Source organism: Cucumis melo, chromosome 5, assembly GCF_025177605.1.
Source record: "Cucumis melo cultivar AY chromosome 5, USDA_Cmelo_AY_1.0, whole genome shotgun sequence".
In the NCBI taxonomy this organism is placed as follows: Eukaryota; Viridiplantae; Streptophyta; class Magnoliopsida; order Cucurbitales; family Cucurbitaceae; genus Cucumis; species Cucumis melo.
This window is the reverse complement of record NC_066861.1, coordinates 20,112,345-20,125,645: the sequence shown is the minus strand read 5'-3', so window position 1 is coordinate 20,125,645 and position 13,301 is coordinate 20,112,345. Positions and strand designations below refer to the sequence as shown.

Below are 13,301 nucleotides of genomic sequence, written 5' to 3'. Positions count from 1 at the left end.
CCTATTATAATTACCCAAATTAAGTATATACATACGCCTATGTATATTTAATTAAGAATTTAGATTTTCGGTGGAATATGATAATGACTTTGATGTGACCTCCATCCTTAAAGGTTGAAGGTTCAATCCCTCACCCCACAGTTGTTGTACAAAAAAAAGATGGAACAAAACTATTCGAGTATATGTGTATTGTGAATTTAATAAGTGTAATTGATGTTAACGAGATACAACCTTTCAAAAAGTAACATGATTTTTTTAATGTATATGTCTAATGAATCTAATAAATATAAGTTACATCAACGAGTTGCCACTATTTAATGAGGATGGTTACCTGTGAAAGTGGTGCATGATTCCACTTATCCGTATGATGCATGTATAATAAAATACTATTTTAGAATATTGACACTTTCATGTACACTAGTTCATTACTAGTAATGAACTAGTAAAATTCAAATAGGCACCAAACTAAAAAAATTTAGACTAAACTTGTGACGAACTTTATTGTTATAAAATGGATGTATGATTAAAGGCTTAAATATTTAGGGTGTGTTTGGGGGAGGGAAAGAGTTATGGGGGAAAAAGATTACGATAATCCTAGGATTATGATAATTCTAGTGTTATGATAATATGTGTTTGGGGGAAGAGTTATTATTGGTAGTGTTATTATAATATGTGTTTGGGGGAAGAAATATGAAATGTAGTGTTATAATAGTATGTGTTTGGGAAAGGGATTATTATAGTAGTGTTATAATAATATGTGTTTGGGAAAAGAATTATTATTGTAGTATTATTATAATATGTGTTTGGGGGAAGGATTATTATTATAGTATTATTATAAAATGTGTTTGGAGGAAGAATTATGAATATAGTATTATTATAAAACTTGTTTGGGACAAAGATTACGTTAATTAGATTTATGTTTTTTTTAAATAAGGAATGTTAATATAAGAATAAAAAATATATAATTTAATTTTTTTATTCATGATCAATATTCAATTATGTAATTAGAATAACCTAAACATAATTATGTATATAGGTTTTGAAATATTTTTTTTACATACCCTGTGAGTAACAAAATATTTGTTTTATAAAATAATTATATTGAGTCCCATTTAATAATTTTGTTTCTTCTCTTATGTTATGTCGTGCAAAATTAATTTGTAAATCCATAAATTTATTAGCGCATTTAAACCGAATTATTTCCACGTATACGCAACTTATAAATATTGTAAAAAAAACTTTCAACGAAAACACTACATTAATACGATAATATGATACCGTTACATTGGAAAGCGAAATGAAAATACAAACCAATTAGCTTCAACAGAATTTCAAGTTCGTTATATAATAAGACATAGCAATTTAGAAGAAGAACATATAGTCCAAGTAAGAAAAGTTTCATTAATACAAATACAACAAACAAAATAGTCATCGGTTTTCTTGAAGAATGATGCTGCAGAACGGGTACTTCATATTGTCGGGAACTTCAAGGAAAGCTTTCATGTCATCGATGTTACACATAAGTATACGCATTAAGCGACACCTATCCATCAATGTCAGCTCAGGGATGACCTCCAATTGTTGAGCAACCTCTTGACGTGTTTGGCTTGCGTCTTGACGTTGTAAGACAGGCCATTCAACAATGTGATTCAGTTGTTCATTTCCATACTCAATGGCAATATGAACTATGTCCCCACTATCTGTGGCATGTCCTGGATGTTTCCGCTTAGACCCGCTTGAAACATTTCTACGTTCACTGACCCGAAGGGTTCTTGTTCCCATCAAATCATCAGGCGACATGTTCAATCCCTGACTGTACATTGGCAGAAAGTCCGTATCCGGCGCAGTGTCAGCGGCAAATGCGTCATACCCAGCAGGATCGTTTGACCCAATGTTCACAAAACTCTCGGCCCGGCCTCCTGTTGCACGATCTTTGCCAAACACGTACAAAAGTTCGTCATAGTGGACAAAAGACTTATTAAGAAGGCCTTTCGCCCCCGGATGACTCTGTATAAGTGCAATAATAAATTGTTAGTCCATTTATTAAAATAATAGTACAGTAAGTGTTCAAATGACTAGTAACGCACCTTGACCCAATTGTCAAAGACTTCTTTCTCTACGACGATGCATTTTTTCATCATTGCACCCAAAACCACTACACATTGGGCCACGCATCTCCGCAAGTGCATGGAACATTCTCTTCATCAATTTGATTCGGCTATCGATGGTTGAAGCATGGATATTACAACCTGGAATCTTGAAGACCATCATTCTCGCCAGCTGATTTAAGTACCCGGGGTGAAAGGTCCCGTTGTCGGACCTCCACCCACCAGTATTGACCAACTCCACGAGGCATTCCACGAGGCCTGCCTCTTCCTCTTTAGTCCAACTATGTTTAGGTAGTCTCGATGAACTTGTCATGCTAGAAATCAAACGCAAACATATTAGTTTCATTAATTTCCCTATGATTAGATAACATACATACGATTAGTTTCATAGTACAGTGAACTCCTACTAAAAAACAGTTTGGCAGTAATTTACTTGCGTAACCAATACATTCAAAATAATCATATTCCAAAAACTATGACAAAATAAGACATAGTGCAATCACTACTTAAGTATGAAAATGAATGGGGAACATTTAATTTTTCTATTGGTTATGCAACTCCCAATCAGTAAACATTTCTTCTGCAAGGTCGTCCCTCCATTGACTCCACTCATTGGATTTCTCTATGTAATGTATGTCATCGGCAACAGTAGTCGCATGAGTGGAATCAACCTCATCTATGTTGTCTTCTATATCAAAGTTTGTCATCTCTCTATTGATAAGGTTGTGGAGGAGACAACATGCGAGTATTGTGCGACATTGAACTTCTACAGGGTAGTATGACTTTCCCCACAGTATTGCCCATCGACCCTTTAAGACATCGAATGCTCTTTCGATTACGTTACGAGCAGACGAATGCTTCATATTGAAGAACTCTTTCGACATTGAAGGTGCATTTTCAGGGCCACGCCATTCTTGCAAGTGGTAGCATTGACCTCTGTATGGTGCCAGAAAACCCTCCACATTTGGGTACCCGACATCAACCAAGTAGTAATAGCCTGTGATCACAATGCATGATTAAAATGTCGCAGCTGTTAATTGTAAAATTGCATTCATAGGTACAATGTCGTTGTTAGTTACCCTTGGGCACCTTCAGGCCATTAGGTCTTGAAAGGGCATCACGGAGGATGCGTGAGTCCGCAGTTGATCATTCCCAACTGGCAAATACGTAAATGAAATCTCCTTTTGTGTCACACACGTCAAGTACATTTGTGGCCACCTCCTCCTTGCATATTCTATACCTAGCCTGGTCACTTGCTGGAATATTGACTTTTATGTACGTTCCATCTAATGCACCTAGGCAATTTTGCAACACATAACTAAAAATTATTGAGAATAACTAACATCGTTGTGTTGGAAGTACGTAGTTCGAGATAAATGTGTACCTCAAACCACCTCCATCTTTGATCTGTGCAATCATTAGGCACTGATTATGGTTTTTTCAAAAGCTCCTCATGAAGTCGAATGACGGCCAACAAGACCATGTTAAAATGGTGGGAAATTGTCTCATCCGACAGCATGAACTCTCATTGAATGACACGATTTTTCACGTCGTGCACAAGAATGTGGAGGAACATTGCTACCATCTCCTCAACATCGATGACTTCCATCGACGTTAGTCCAACAATGGTCCTCAGTAGGTGACACAGAATGGTGAAACATCTTCGGTCCATTCTCGTACTTTGGCGACACACAAGGTATGAGCCATGAATCATGCGAAAGTAAGCTAACTGTCTAATCCTATGCCTAGTTTCATGCGGGATGTGCGTTATCCTCTTCGTATCGTTCTTCAAGAGCTCCAACATTAGTAACAACTAACGTTGGGATGCTATGACGCATTTACAACAGACGCCAACTCGTGTTCGTCCATTATAAATTATAGATTGACACCTTGTTGGAAAATAATCCTAACAACGCGTTAATTTCGAATGTTGTTAACCTAATGACCTACTACCAATCTAGGTTTTGAAATGTTGGAAATATCTTCAAAGGTAAAATAAGTTAATATGTTTACAAATTAAGTAATTGACTTTCTACTAGTTTTTTGAAAATACGTTGGTGCAAAATTCATTACGTATATTTGGAAACCCATTTTTGTAAACTAATTACGTGGAATTGGAAAACAATTAACTAAGTGCGTTTGTAAATATTTTTTCTTCAAAATAGGTTGTAAGAATGTGTAAGTTTTTTGGTAAACGCATCATATAAATAAACCAAGTGCATTTCTAATATTGTTTTAGGTGTACAAAAAAACATGTAAAAAATGTTGCGACATATTCTTGTAAACCCATTTTCAAAATAATGGAATTTCACACACACTTTATATAGCAATTTTTTTTAAGCGTAAAAACAGTTTGGTGAGTTAACGAATTTTGTAGGTGTTTTAAGCATCGTGGTTAACTAAATTGTCAAATTTTTTCCTTCTTTTTTTTTTTTAAAACAACAGTTCAATTGAAACACAATGTGTCAAAAATTTTGTTTCAAATAAGGTAACTGTACTTATAAAAAGCCATATTTAGGTACTATGCACATTTTCAAGTAAAATAGCTTTTCATTTCAATTTTTTATCCATTGAACTTACGTAACTTAGTAAGAATCCTAAAAATGCGTTCGAGTTGTACGTAAAAACTCTATAAAAGGCCTACATTTATTACACTTTTCCATAATGTGTAAAAAACGTATTCATGTTCTAAGAATTCACACAACCTTTATTTATGTTCCCCCAGTGTGTTTATTTTCTATATCGGAAGTAAAAAATCATAAACAATAGTTTTATGTCTAGGGAGTTACAAAATTCCAAAAAACTACATGTGACTGCGAAATTATTTTTTCTTCAAACAGTACATAATTAATGTAAATGCCATTGCAAAAGCCAATAGATGGTTAGTGTACTATGGAAATGAATTAATAAACAAAATTATAATTGAACATAGAAAGAAAATAACATAGTAAGCAAATAACAATTAATTTACATAATGTATACAAACCTTATAATAAACAAACGGTAAGACTAAGGAAAGAAATGAATTTATTACAAAATTCAATTATGTAGACCACACAAAGAACGGACTATATAAATGAAAGAGGTTTATAGCCGTAGTACCTCGTTTACGAAATGTTTACGTGCGACAACCTGAAAATACACCCCAAATAATTTCAAGTCATTACATATGCATGCCATATATGTTACGTAATGTAAAATGAATAAAAAAAGTGTACTAAACATACCTTAACTATAAGGAGAACCTTAGAAATGCATGTAAAACACCAATAAATAACAGAACCATTAGTACATAATGAAGGGGAAATAAAGTAGCCTAAGAGTTAAGAAATTCTCGCAAAGGCATTCAAGAAGAATGCATTTGCGGTAGAATTTCATGGGGTGGACTCTTTTAACATCATATGAAGAAGCAGACCAAGCAAAGAGAGCCAAAAAATCGAGATCATTATAAATTACAGCAGAGACATGGTGAGAAAATAGTAGCCATTGTGACAAAACAGTGACCAAACCGAGAGGAATAGATAGTTCAAAAGAGCAAATGATGATTGAAAATAACAAGCAAACATTGTGAAAAAAAATAGTGTGTTCTAAAGAAATGAATACACGGTCAAAAAAGGAAATAACAAGATGTATTTAAGCATATGAGACATACATAACAGTTGTAAGAAATGGGATGCTTTACATGGTTAGTGAGCATTTTAGACATAAAAAATTATGGTGTAATAGAAAAAAATAAAACAGCAAAATTAGACAGAATGAGATGGATACGAATAGGAAGAAAATAGAGTAGCCATTGTAGATTATATATTGTGAAAAATAAATAAGAAGAGCAAAATTTGATGCACATACCAAAGAGCAATGAAAATAGACCAAATATGGAACACACTCGGGAATGGGATGCAAGAAGGGGCAGGGTCAAATATATAGTAAAGGGAAGATAGTAATAAATAGAGCAGCAAGCATTAAAGATGAAAGTGAATCCCATAAAATAGGGGATTTGACAAACGAGGGTGACAATTGAATAGAAGTTACAATCAAACTTGAAGAAAGTAGCCATGGTCATATTTTTCAACACAAGTACACAGTAGGTATGACATACACATCTTTAAAACATAATGGCAATGAATACAGAATTCAATCACAAACCAGAAGACAAGTAACAACAAGTGAATGCAACCATGGAAATGGAAAACTTTCTAAAAAAAATCCATACATGGGAGCATTAAAACAGAGTGTAACAAGGTTCATAACCATACGAAAAAATGTCTTGAGATGCAAGGTTCATACAAACCAACAGGGATGCAGGACACAATTTATCACATAGGGAGGCAAATCAAATGAAAAAATATTTCAGAACACAATAATGGAATCATATCATATACTGCCAAACATTAAACTCATCATTGGCAATGGGTAAAAAATTGTATATTGGACCCAAACAATAAACAAATTTCAAATAAAAATCAAAAACACCACCAATTTACTCATCATAGGTTGATCATACCTTCGGTGTAGACCGACGACCCCTGCCAAGCTCCGCCATGCCCCTACTTCGCTTCCTTTCACCATTTCAGTATAGCATCTGTCACCCTAATGGCCGTTCAGTGGAAAGAAAAGTGCAATAAACTAATTTTAGGATCGGTAAGGAATGGGAAGCGACAAGGGTTCATCGGAAGACCAAGCGTATGGATTGAGAGAGGATGAGAAATGTTTCGTTGACATAACAACATGTATCGCAACCGGTCAACAAAATAGAAGATGGATATTGATCGAACCGTTTCGGAGGCAGCGTCAAAACGCAGCCGTCGCAAAACGAAAATGGGATTCAAGAGTATGAACAAAAGAATCAGATAGATTAGAACGTGAGTCAAAGACAAACAACACGACCTGATGCTTCAAAAAATGGAGGAGAATGTTTCCTTTTGCTTAAGACTGAAGAGAAAGGAGAAAAGATCAGAAAAAGTAAAGATGATCGAAGGGAAAGGGAAGAAAAAGGAACGAAAATGGAGAAGAAAACGGGGATTTCAGCCGGCAGATCGCTAGGGTTAAAGGGTGTACGACGGAATGGGGGGTAGAGAAATATAGGGTAATGGGGATTAGGATAACCCTAATCCCCGTTTTACACAAAACTTTGGGCCAAACCTCTTTTTCTTTTTCCCCTTTAAACCGAGGCCCAAACACACCCTTACGTTTTAAAGTTTTATATGTTGTTTTTTTTATTGTATTCTATAATAATTTTATGGATAATTGGTTTTTATTATTTAATTATTTAATAAAAATTATTATTCTCATTATTATTCAATTGCATATTATTGTATAATAATATCCACGAATATGTTATTATATTCTAAATGTCCTTAATTGATTATTATTTTGGGAACAATAATAAATTAAGATCAGTATGAGTTATAATTGATAATCATAGAATGATTGTATATGTAGAAACATAAATTATAATCATATTTTCTTATTAAATAATAAGAATTTAGCTGACCCTTTTTTGAGATTATTACATGGATATTGTCATAAATAATCTCAAATAATTGATTGTTTTGCGCTTAGACCTGAGATTATTATAGTGTCAAACATAAGAATTAATCTAATTTGATGCAATAAAACGTTATCTTTAACCGAATAATTATAAAGGTCGTATTCGAATATGTTATGAATTATGTAGTTGACAATGATAAATCAAGGTAAAATTTATCCCTCTTGTCATGGGGAGATATCTCTGGGTCCCTCGATTAAGCATGACGGTGGAAATGTATGGTCGTGCTATAAATAGATTAATAAGGGTATTAATGTCATTTATTATTTCAATATGCTTATTGATCGAGAAAGCAACTAAATTAAATAAGGTGACTTTGTTCATGGCTTATATTCAATTATAGATATGGTATGATAAAAAAATTAAAGCAATAATTGTATTAGGTTATGTTGGATCTCGACTTAATTTAATATGGGTAGCCATAATGTCTTGTTGGAGACCAATTATGACTTATGGACTCATTGCCATATTAAATAAAGAAAGATTTAGACAGAAAACCTACTTTACACATGAATTTACACAAATGTCTCAAATTTTCATTAATTTTCTAAACTAAGATTTGAGGTTTTAATGATCATTTTATCTCTCACATTAACTACAAATAATATATATTTTCAAAATTATATAATAATATACACCACAATTGGCTTATATCATATTTATTATGAATCTTAAAACTTACCTATTTAATAAATTAAATATATAATAATCTTATTTTATTTTTATTATATTATATGCAAATTAATTATGGTATATATTTTTAGTCAAATTTTGTAATAATATACGGAATATTTTCCACGAAAGTAACGTATTTGTCTTAATTGCACATTAAACATGCAAAGGTTTTCTATCTACGATTTACTACTTTTAACATCTTTCACCATTTTTTCGTCCACTTTACTTGTCTGTCCCTCGATTTTGTCCAATTTGATTCAAATTTTCGATCAATATTTATTTTTCTGGTCATCTCCTATCAGGCATCTTTCACCTTTTTTCCGTCCACTTATCCGGTGAGTGCATATATCATATTACTATTTACAATCGTATTATTAAAATGATTCTATGTTGTGCTCATTACATATGCTTTTGGTTTTATAAGAATACATAACTAGTGACACATATTTATATATATCAGTGCATATTTCAAATATTGTTGTTATATGATCATTATATACTCATACATATTTGCAATAACACGTAAGTAGTGACTCATATATTGTATTATTTCTTGTCAGGGTATGCACACGTACATTGTTATCTAATATTATATTAAATATATAGGGGTATATAATGATCTATTTAAATCAGAAATAGTTTCAATCACGGTAAGATTTTACAAATTAACTTCCAGTATATGAAAATTAATGCAACTTTGATGAAATATAATAAGTATATATCAGAAATTATTAAATTATGTGGAATATATGAAAAAATAATGCAAAGCAAAAGAAAACGACGTAGTATATATATACTTTATTGACTGTAAATAAGGGTATATACTGTAAATTACGTGACATGTATACTCATTCACTGTAAATTTTCTTTATCGAAAAAATTTACCGAAAAATTTCACCGATATACTATATTTCACAATTTCACACATAATTAATGAAACAAATATGCACTCACTAGAAAATTTTGAAGAAGATGAACGGAATAAGAAATAATGGATAGAGATAGATCAGAAAGTGAGAGAGAGATCGGACGGAGAGAAAAATAATAATTAAGGGGTAATTTTGATTATAATACTATTATAATAGAATTAATCACATACCATATTTACATAGGATATCTAATAAAAACAAATCTTAATCATATGCGATGGTCCACTTTCTTATTTCATTTTTCTATTTTTAATATATTATTAACAATAAAGATGGGTAGTTTGGTCTTTTGGACACTACATTTGTGTAAAATTGAAGCATATTAGGACATTTATGAAAAATTTTGGAACATTAGGTCCAACTTATAATAAGACACTCCTATTCCAGGCTATAGAAGTTAAAACCCTTTAAATAAACCCAGGTCATACACGAAAGAACCGGGTCAAATTTATCTTTGGATTGTGTAATTAATAAGTTCAATTGAAGAATTGGCAGCTTATTAGGAAACCCTAGGAAACCTATAAGTTAGACCTTAAGCGTTTTATTTGATATACATGTAAAAAGACATAAATTCGTTTGACATAAAGAGAGAAAAGCGAGGGTTGAAATTTCGACTCTGTAAGGTTAGAACATATCCGAATTCGAGAAGTCGAATTTCCAGTTCGTGTGTTGGTATTATCAGAAAACGCTAGTGATTTTGCAGCGTTTTGGTGATATGATGAATTTGGAGGATCTGTGTTTATTTGTAATTTAATTGTTTATACATAGTGTGATTATACTATAAAATTAGAGAATTTTTTTTTTATTCTGCAAAGTCTAACCTAAATTATTTCCCAACAGTATACATATGTGCACAGTCTCTCTATGCATTTATGATATCTGCAATTAATACTCATCAAGACCCAAATAAATATTCATAAATGTCCTAAGGGTAAACAATAGAAAATACTCATAAATTTAAGTATGTAATCAAAAGGATAAGCTTAATAATTTTTTTAATGCATTTATGAGCCTTGAGTAAACAATTTTATAATAATTAAATCATAAAAAAAAAAACTGTCAAACAAGACTAGACGAGGAAGTAAAGATTTAGGGGCCGTTTGGGGGAAGGGTTGGGTTATGGGGAGTTAGGGTTATGATAAACCTAGTGTTAAGATAAACCTAGAATTATAATATAGATGTGTTTGGGGGAAGGGTTATGGAGGAAGTGTTATGATAAGATGTGTTTGGGAGAAGTGTTATGAAGGAAGTGTTATGATAATGTTGTGAAGAAGGATTGAGGAAAAGTTGAAATAGGATTAAGAAGTGTTGAAGAAGGGTTGAGGAAGGGTTAAGGAGTTAAAACTAGGGTTACGTAACCCTTCCCCCAAACGGGGGTTGGATTACATAACCCTAACCCCCATAATCCTAACCCTTCCCCCAAACGCCCCATGATTCGAATTCTTTATTATATTAAAAAAATTATGAAAATATCATTAAATTTTATCATTTAGTTAAAAGATGAGCTCAATGAAAGTTAAAAACTCTTTAGGAGCTTGAATGAAATAGAGTTAGCGATTGTAATATGACCATTAATTGTTGTAAGAACTAATCTTGGAATAAAAATCCTTTTACAATTTCAACCGTCAAGGTTAAACAAGCAATGGCCAATATCAAGCGGTCATGTTTTATTCCAAAGTCTAAAATAAAAGACAGAGTTTAGATTTTCTTAATAGTTATCTATGGTTCATTTAAGATAAGAAGTTAATTATTATAGTCGAATTATAATATTTTGTGTTTTGAGGGTAGATTATTTTAGCTTTTATTATTATAGTATGTGTTTGAGAGACAAACAATTTTAGATTGAGAAGAAAATAGTAAATATTGTAGTGAAGAATAAGAAAATGATGAAAATAAAATAATAAAAATTATAGCAAATGGTAAATATAGTAGAAAATTGGAGAGTATAAAATAATATTTACCATAGCAAAATAAAATGTGTCTAAGATAATACTTGCCTCAAGTACCCATTTTATTTTTAATTTCAAAGAGTTTGAGATTGAATCACCGAATTTTTAGAATAATAGCATATGCTTATTTAGTGAAGATTTGATTAAATCATCCCCACCTTCTAAATCACACTAATCAAATTAAAACCTAACTCAATTGGATAGGCATGTTGAATTGAAATTGAAAATAAATTTTCTTGTAAGACATGCTATACTTCAAAATTAGAGAGCCTGAAAGGTAATCAAATACAATATTCTATTAAAGTACATTTTAAAGTTTTAGAATTAAATGAATACTCAAGGCTTAAATACTAAAATTGGAGATCATAAACCAATAAATTAATTTCAATCCACCAATTCAATGGTGTATGTTGGTTAGGGTTGGTCGGTTGGCAAACTCAATAAATACTTAAATCAACTAAACCAACCGATGTTTGAGGGAAAAGAAAAATTATGTCCTTGAGTTTGATGGTGGTGCAATTAGGATTATTATCTTAAAATAATTAAATTTCTTTTTCTTTCTCTTTTTTGTCTTTCACTTCCATGTGAATTAAGGTAAAATGTACTCTTTGGTCACTGAGGTTTAAGGTTAAAGTCTTTTTAGTCCCTGAGGTTTAAGGTTAAAGTCTTTTTAGTCCCTGAGGTTTAAGGTTAAAGTCTATTTAGTTCCTGAAGCTTTAAAATGAATACTTTAATCCCCGATGTTTGGAAAATAGTTTTAAATGGTCCTTAAAATTACTTAGACTGTTAGTTGACTAAAGTAAAAATGATGTGACCATTAAATATTATTAGTCTTGGCAAAAATATATTATAATAGTATTTTCTAACTCATACTTTGAGAATATTTTCTAAATCAGCATACTCAAATACTTTTCATAAACATGCTTGCTAACTTCCTAGGCCTTCTCACCAAGCACATTATTTAATCTTTCTCGCCTAGCCATCACTCCTCTACTAACCACTAAATCCTTCTTCTCGCCTAGCAAGTCCAAGGTTGTTAAGCCACCTAAAATGTCCAACTTGTCTTAGAGGTTATTTTTCATGATTTTGGTCGCCTAGCATGTGAACCAAACACCTAGCTTTGGAGGTTTTCAACCCTTATTTTCCGCCCCATAAGTGTCATTTAGAGGTTATTTATGTAATTTTGGCCATCAACCTAACCTATGGGGTAGAAATATTTAGAGGATCTATATATCTCACTGAAGTCAAAGAATGGATACACATAGTGAGAGAAGGTTTTAAGATAATTAGTTGTGAGGAGGATATAAAGATTATGTTAGTCGAGACTATGCTTCTTGATGAAGCAAAAGAATGGTGGTTTACGTTGAGAGAAGACTTGACTAAAGAAGCAAGACAGAACTGGGAATTATTCCAAAGTATTTTCGGAAGAGAATATTCTCTAAGCACTACAAGAAGATGAGGTTGAAAGAGATGGAAGAAGAAAGTAAACAAGAGTTTGTGGAGTCGCATTATGTAGGGAAAGTTACATCAAAGTTAGAGAGGAAGAAACAATGCTATAAATGTAAAAAATTTCATCGGGAAAAGTGTTACATCAATGAAGTAGTATGTTTTTATTATCACCAGATAGGACATTTCAGGAATAATTGTTTAACGTTCAAATTAGATAACCAGGTAGAAATTTAAGCAAGATCTGTAGCTCCGTCGATTCGTCAACAACTAGCCGCGTCAATCAAAAGGAAGAACAAACTTTGTTAGGTTGTTAAAGAAAGAAAGTATAGTGTAAAAATTGTGTGCTGTTGTTTTCCTTTTCCTTGTAAGATATCATGTAGGTTATGTATAAAACTTATGAATATAAATAAAAAGTGTGTTTGTAATTTTTTGTTTCCTGGATTAATAAAGTAAGATAATTGGACTAAGATTGGAGATTATGATTGTTAAGGGTGCTAATAATTGCAGAAGATAAAGAATGTCTCATCATTCGAAAAGAAGAAAGGCACAAATGACCACAACACCTATGGAAGAGGATCATACTCCGGAAAGTGAATCAAGTATAAGACAACATGGAATAGATGAACAAAAAGCTATCAAAAAA

General features: G+C 32.1%; 1 protein-coding gene across 1 annotated transcript; it reads right to left on the bottom strand.

Moving 5' to 3' along the window:
* Positions 1-2,650: 2,650 nt before the first annotated feature.
* On the bottom strand, positions 2,651-3,780 carry LOC127149564 (uncharacterized). Its single transcript, XM_051085348.1, has 4 exons — positions 3,646-3,780; positions 3,452-3,515; positions 3,266-3,403; positions 2,651-3,105 (listed from the first exon to the last, which is right to left on the bottom strand). The coding sequence occupies exons 1-4, from the start codon at positions 3,778-3,780 to the stop codon at positions 2,651-2,653; spliced, it is 792 nt and encodes a 263-aa protein (XP_050941305.1).
* Positions 3,781-13,301: the final 9,521 nt, after the last annotated feature.

Coding starts and splice junctions, on each gene's coding strand:
- LOC127149564 (XM_051085348.1), bottom strand. CDS start 3,780: ATGGACCGAAGATGTTTCACCATTCTGTGTCACCTACTGAGGACCATT. Junction 3,516..3,645: donor TGCACGACGTGAAAAATCGT/GTCATTCAATGA, acceptor ATGATTGCACAG/ATCAAAGATGGAGGTGGTTT. Junction 3,404..3,451: donor CGTACTTCCAACACAACGAT/GTTAGTTATTCT, acceptor AAAATTGCCTAG/GTGCATTAGATGGAACGTAC.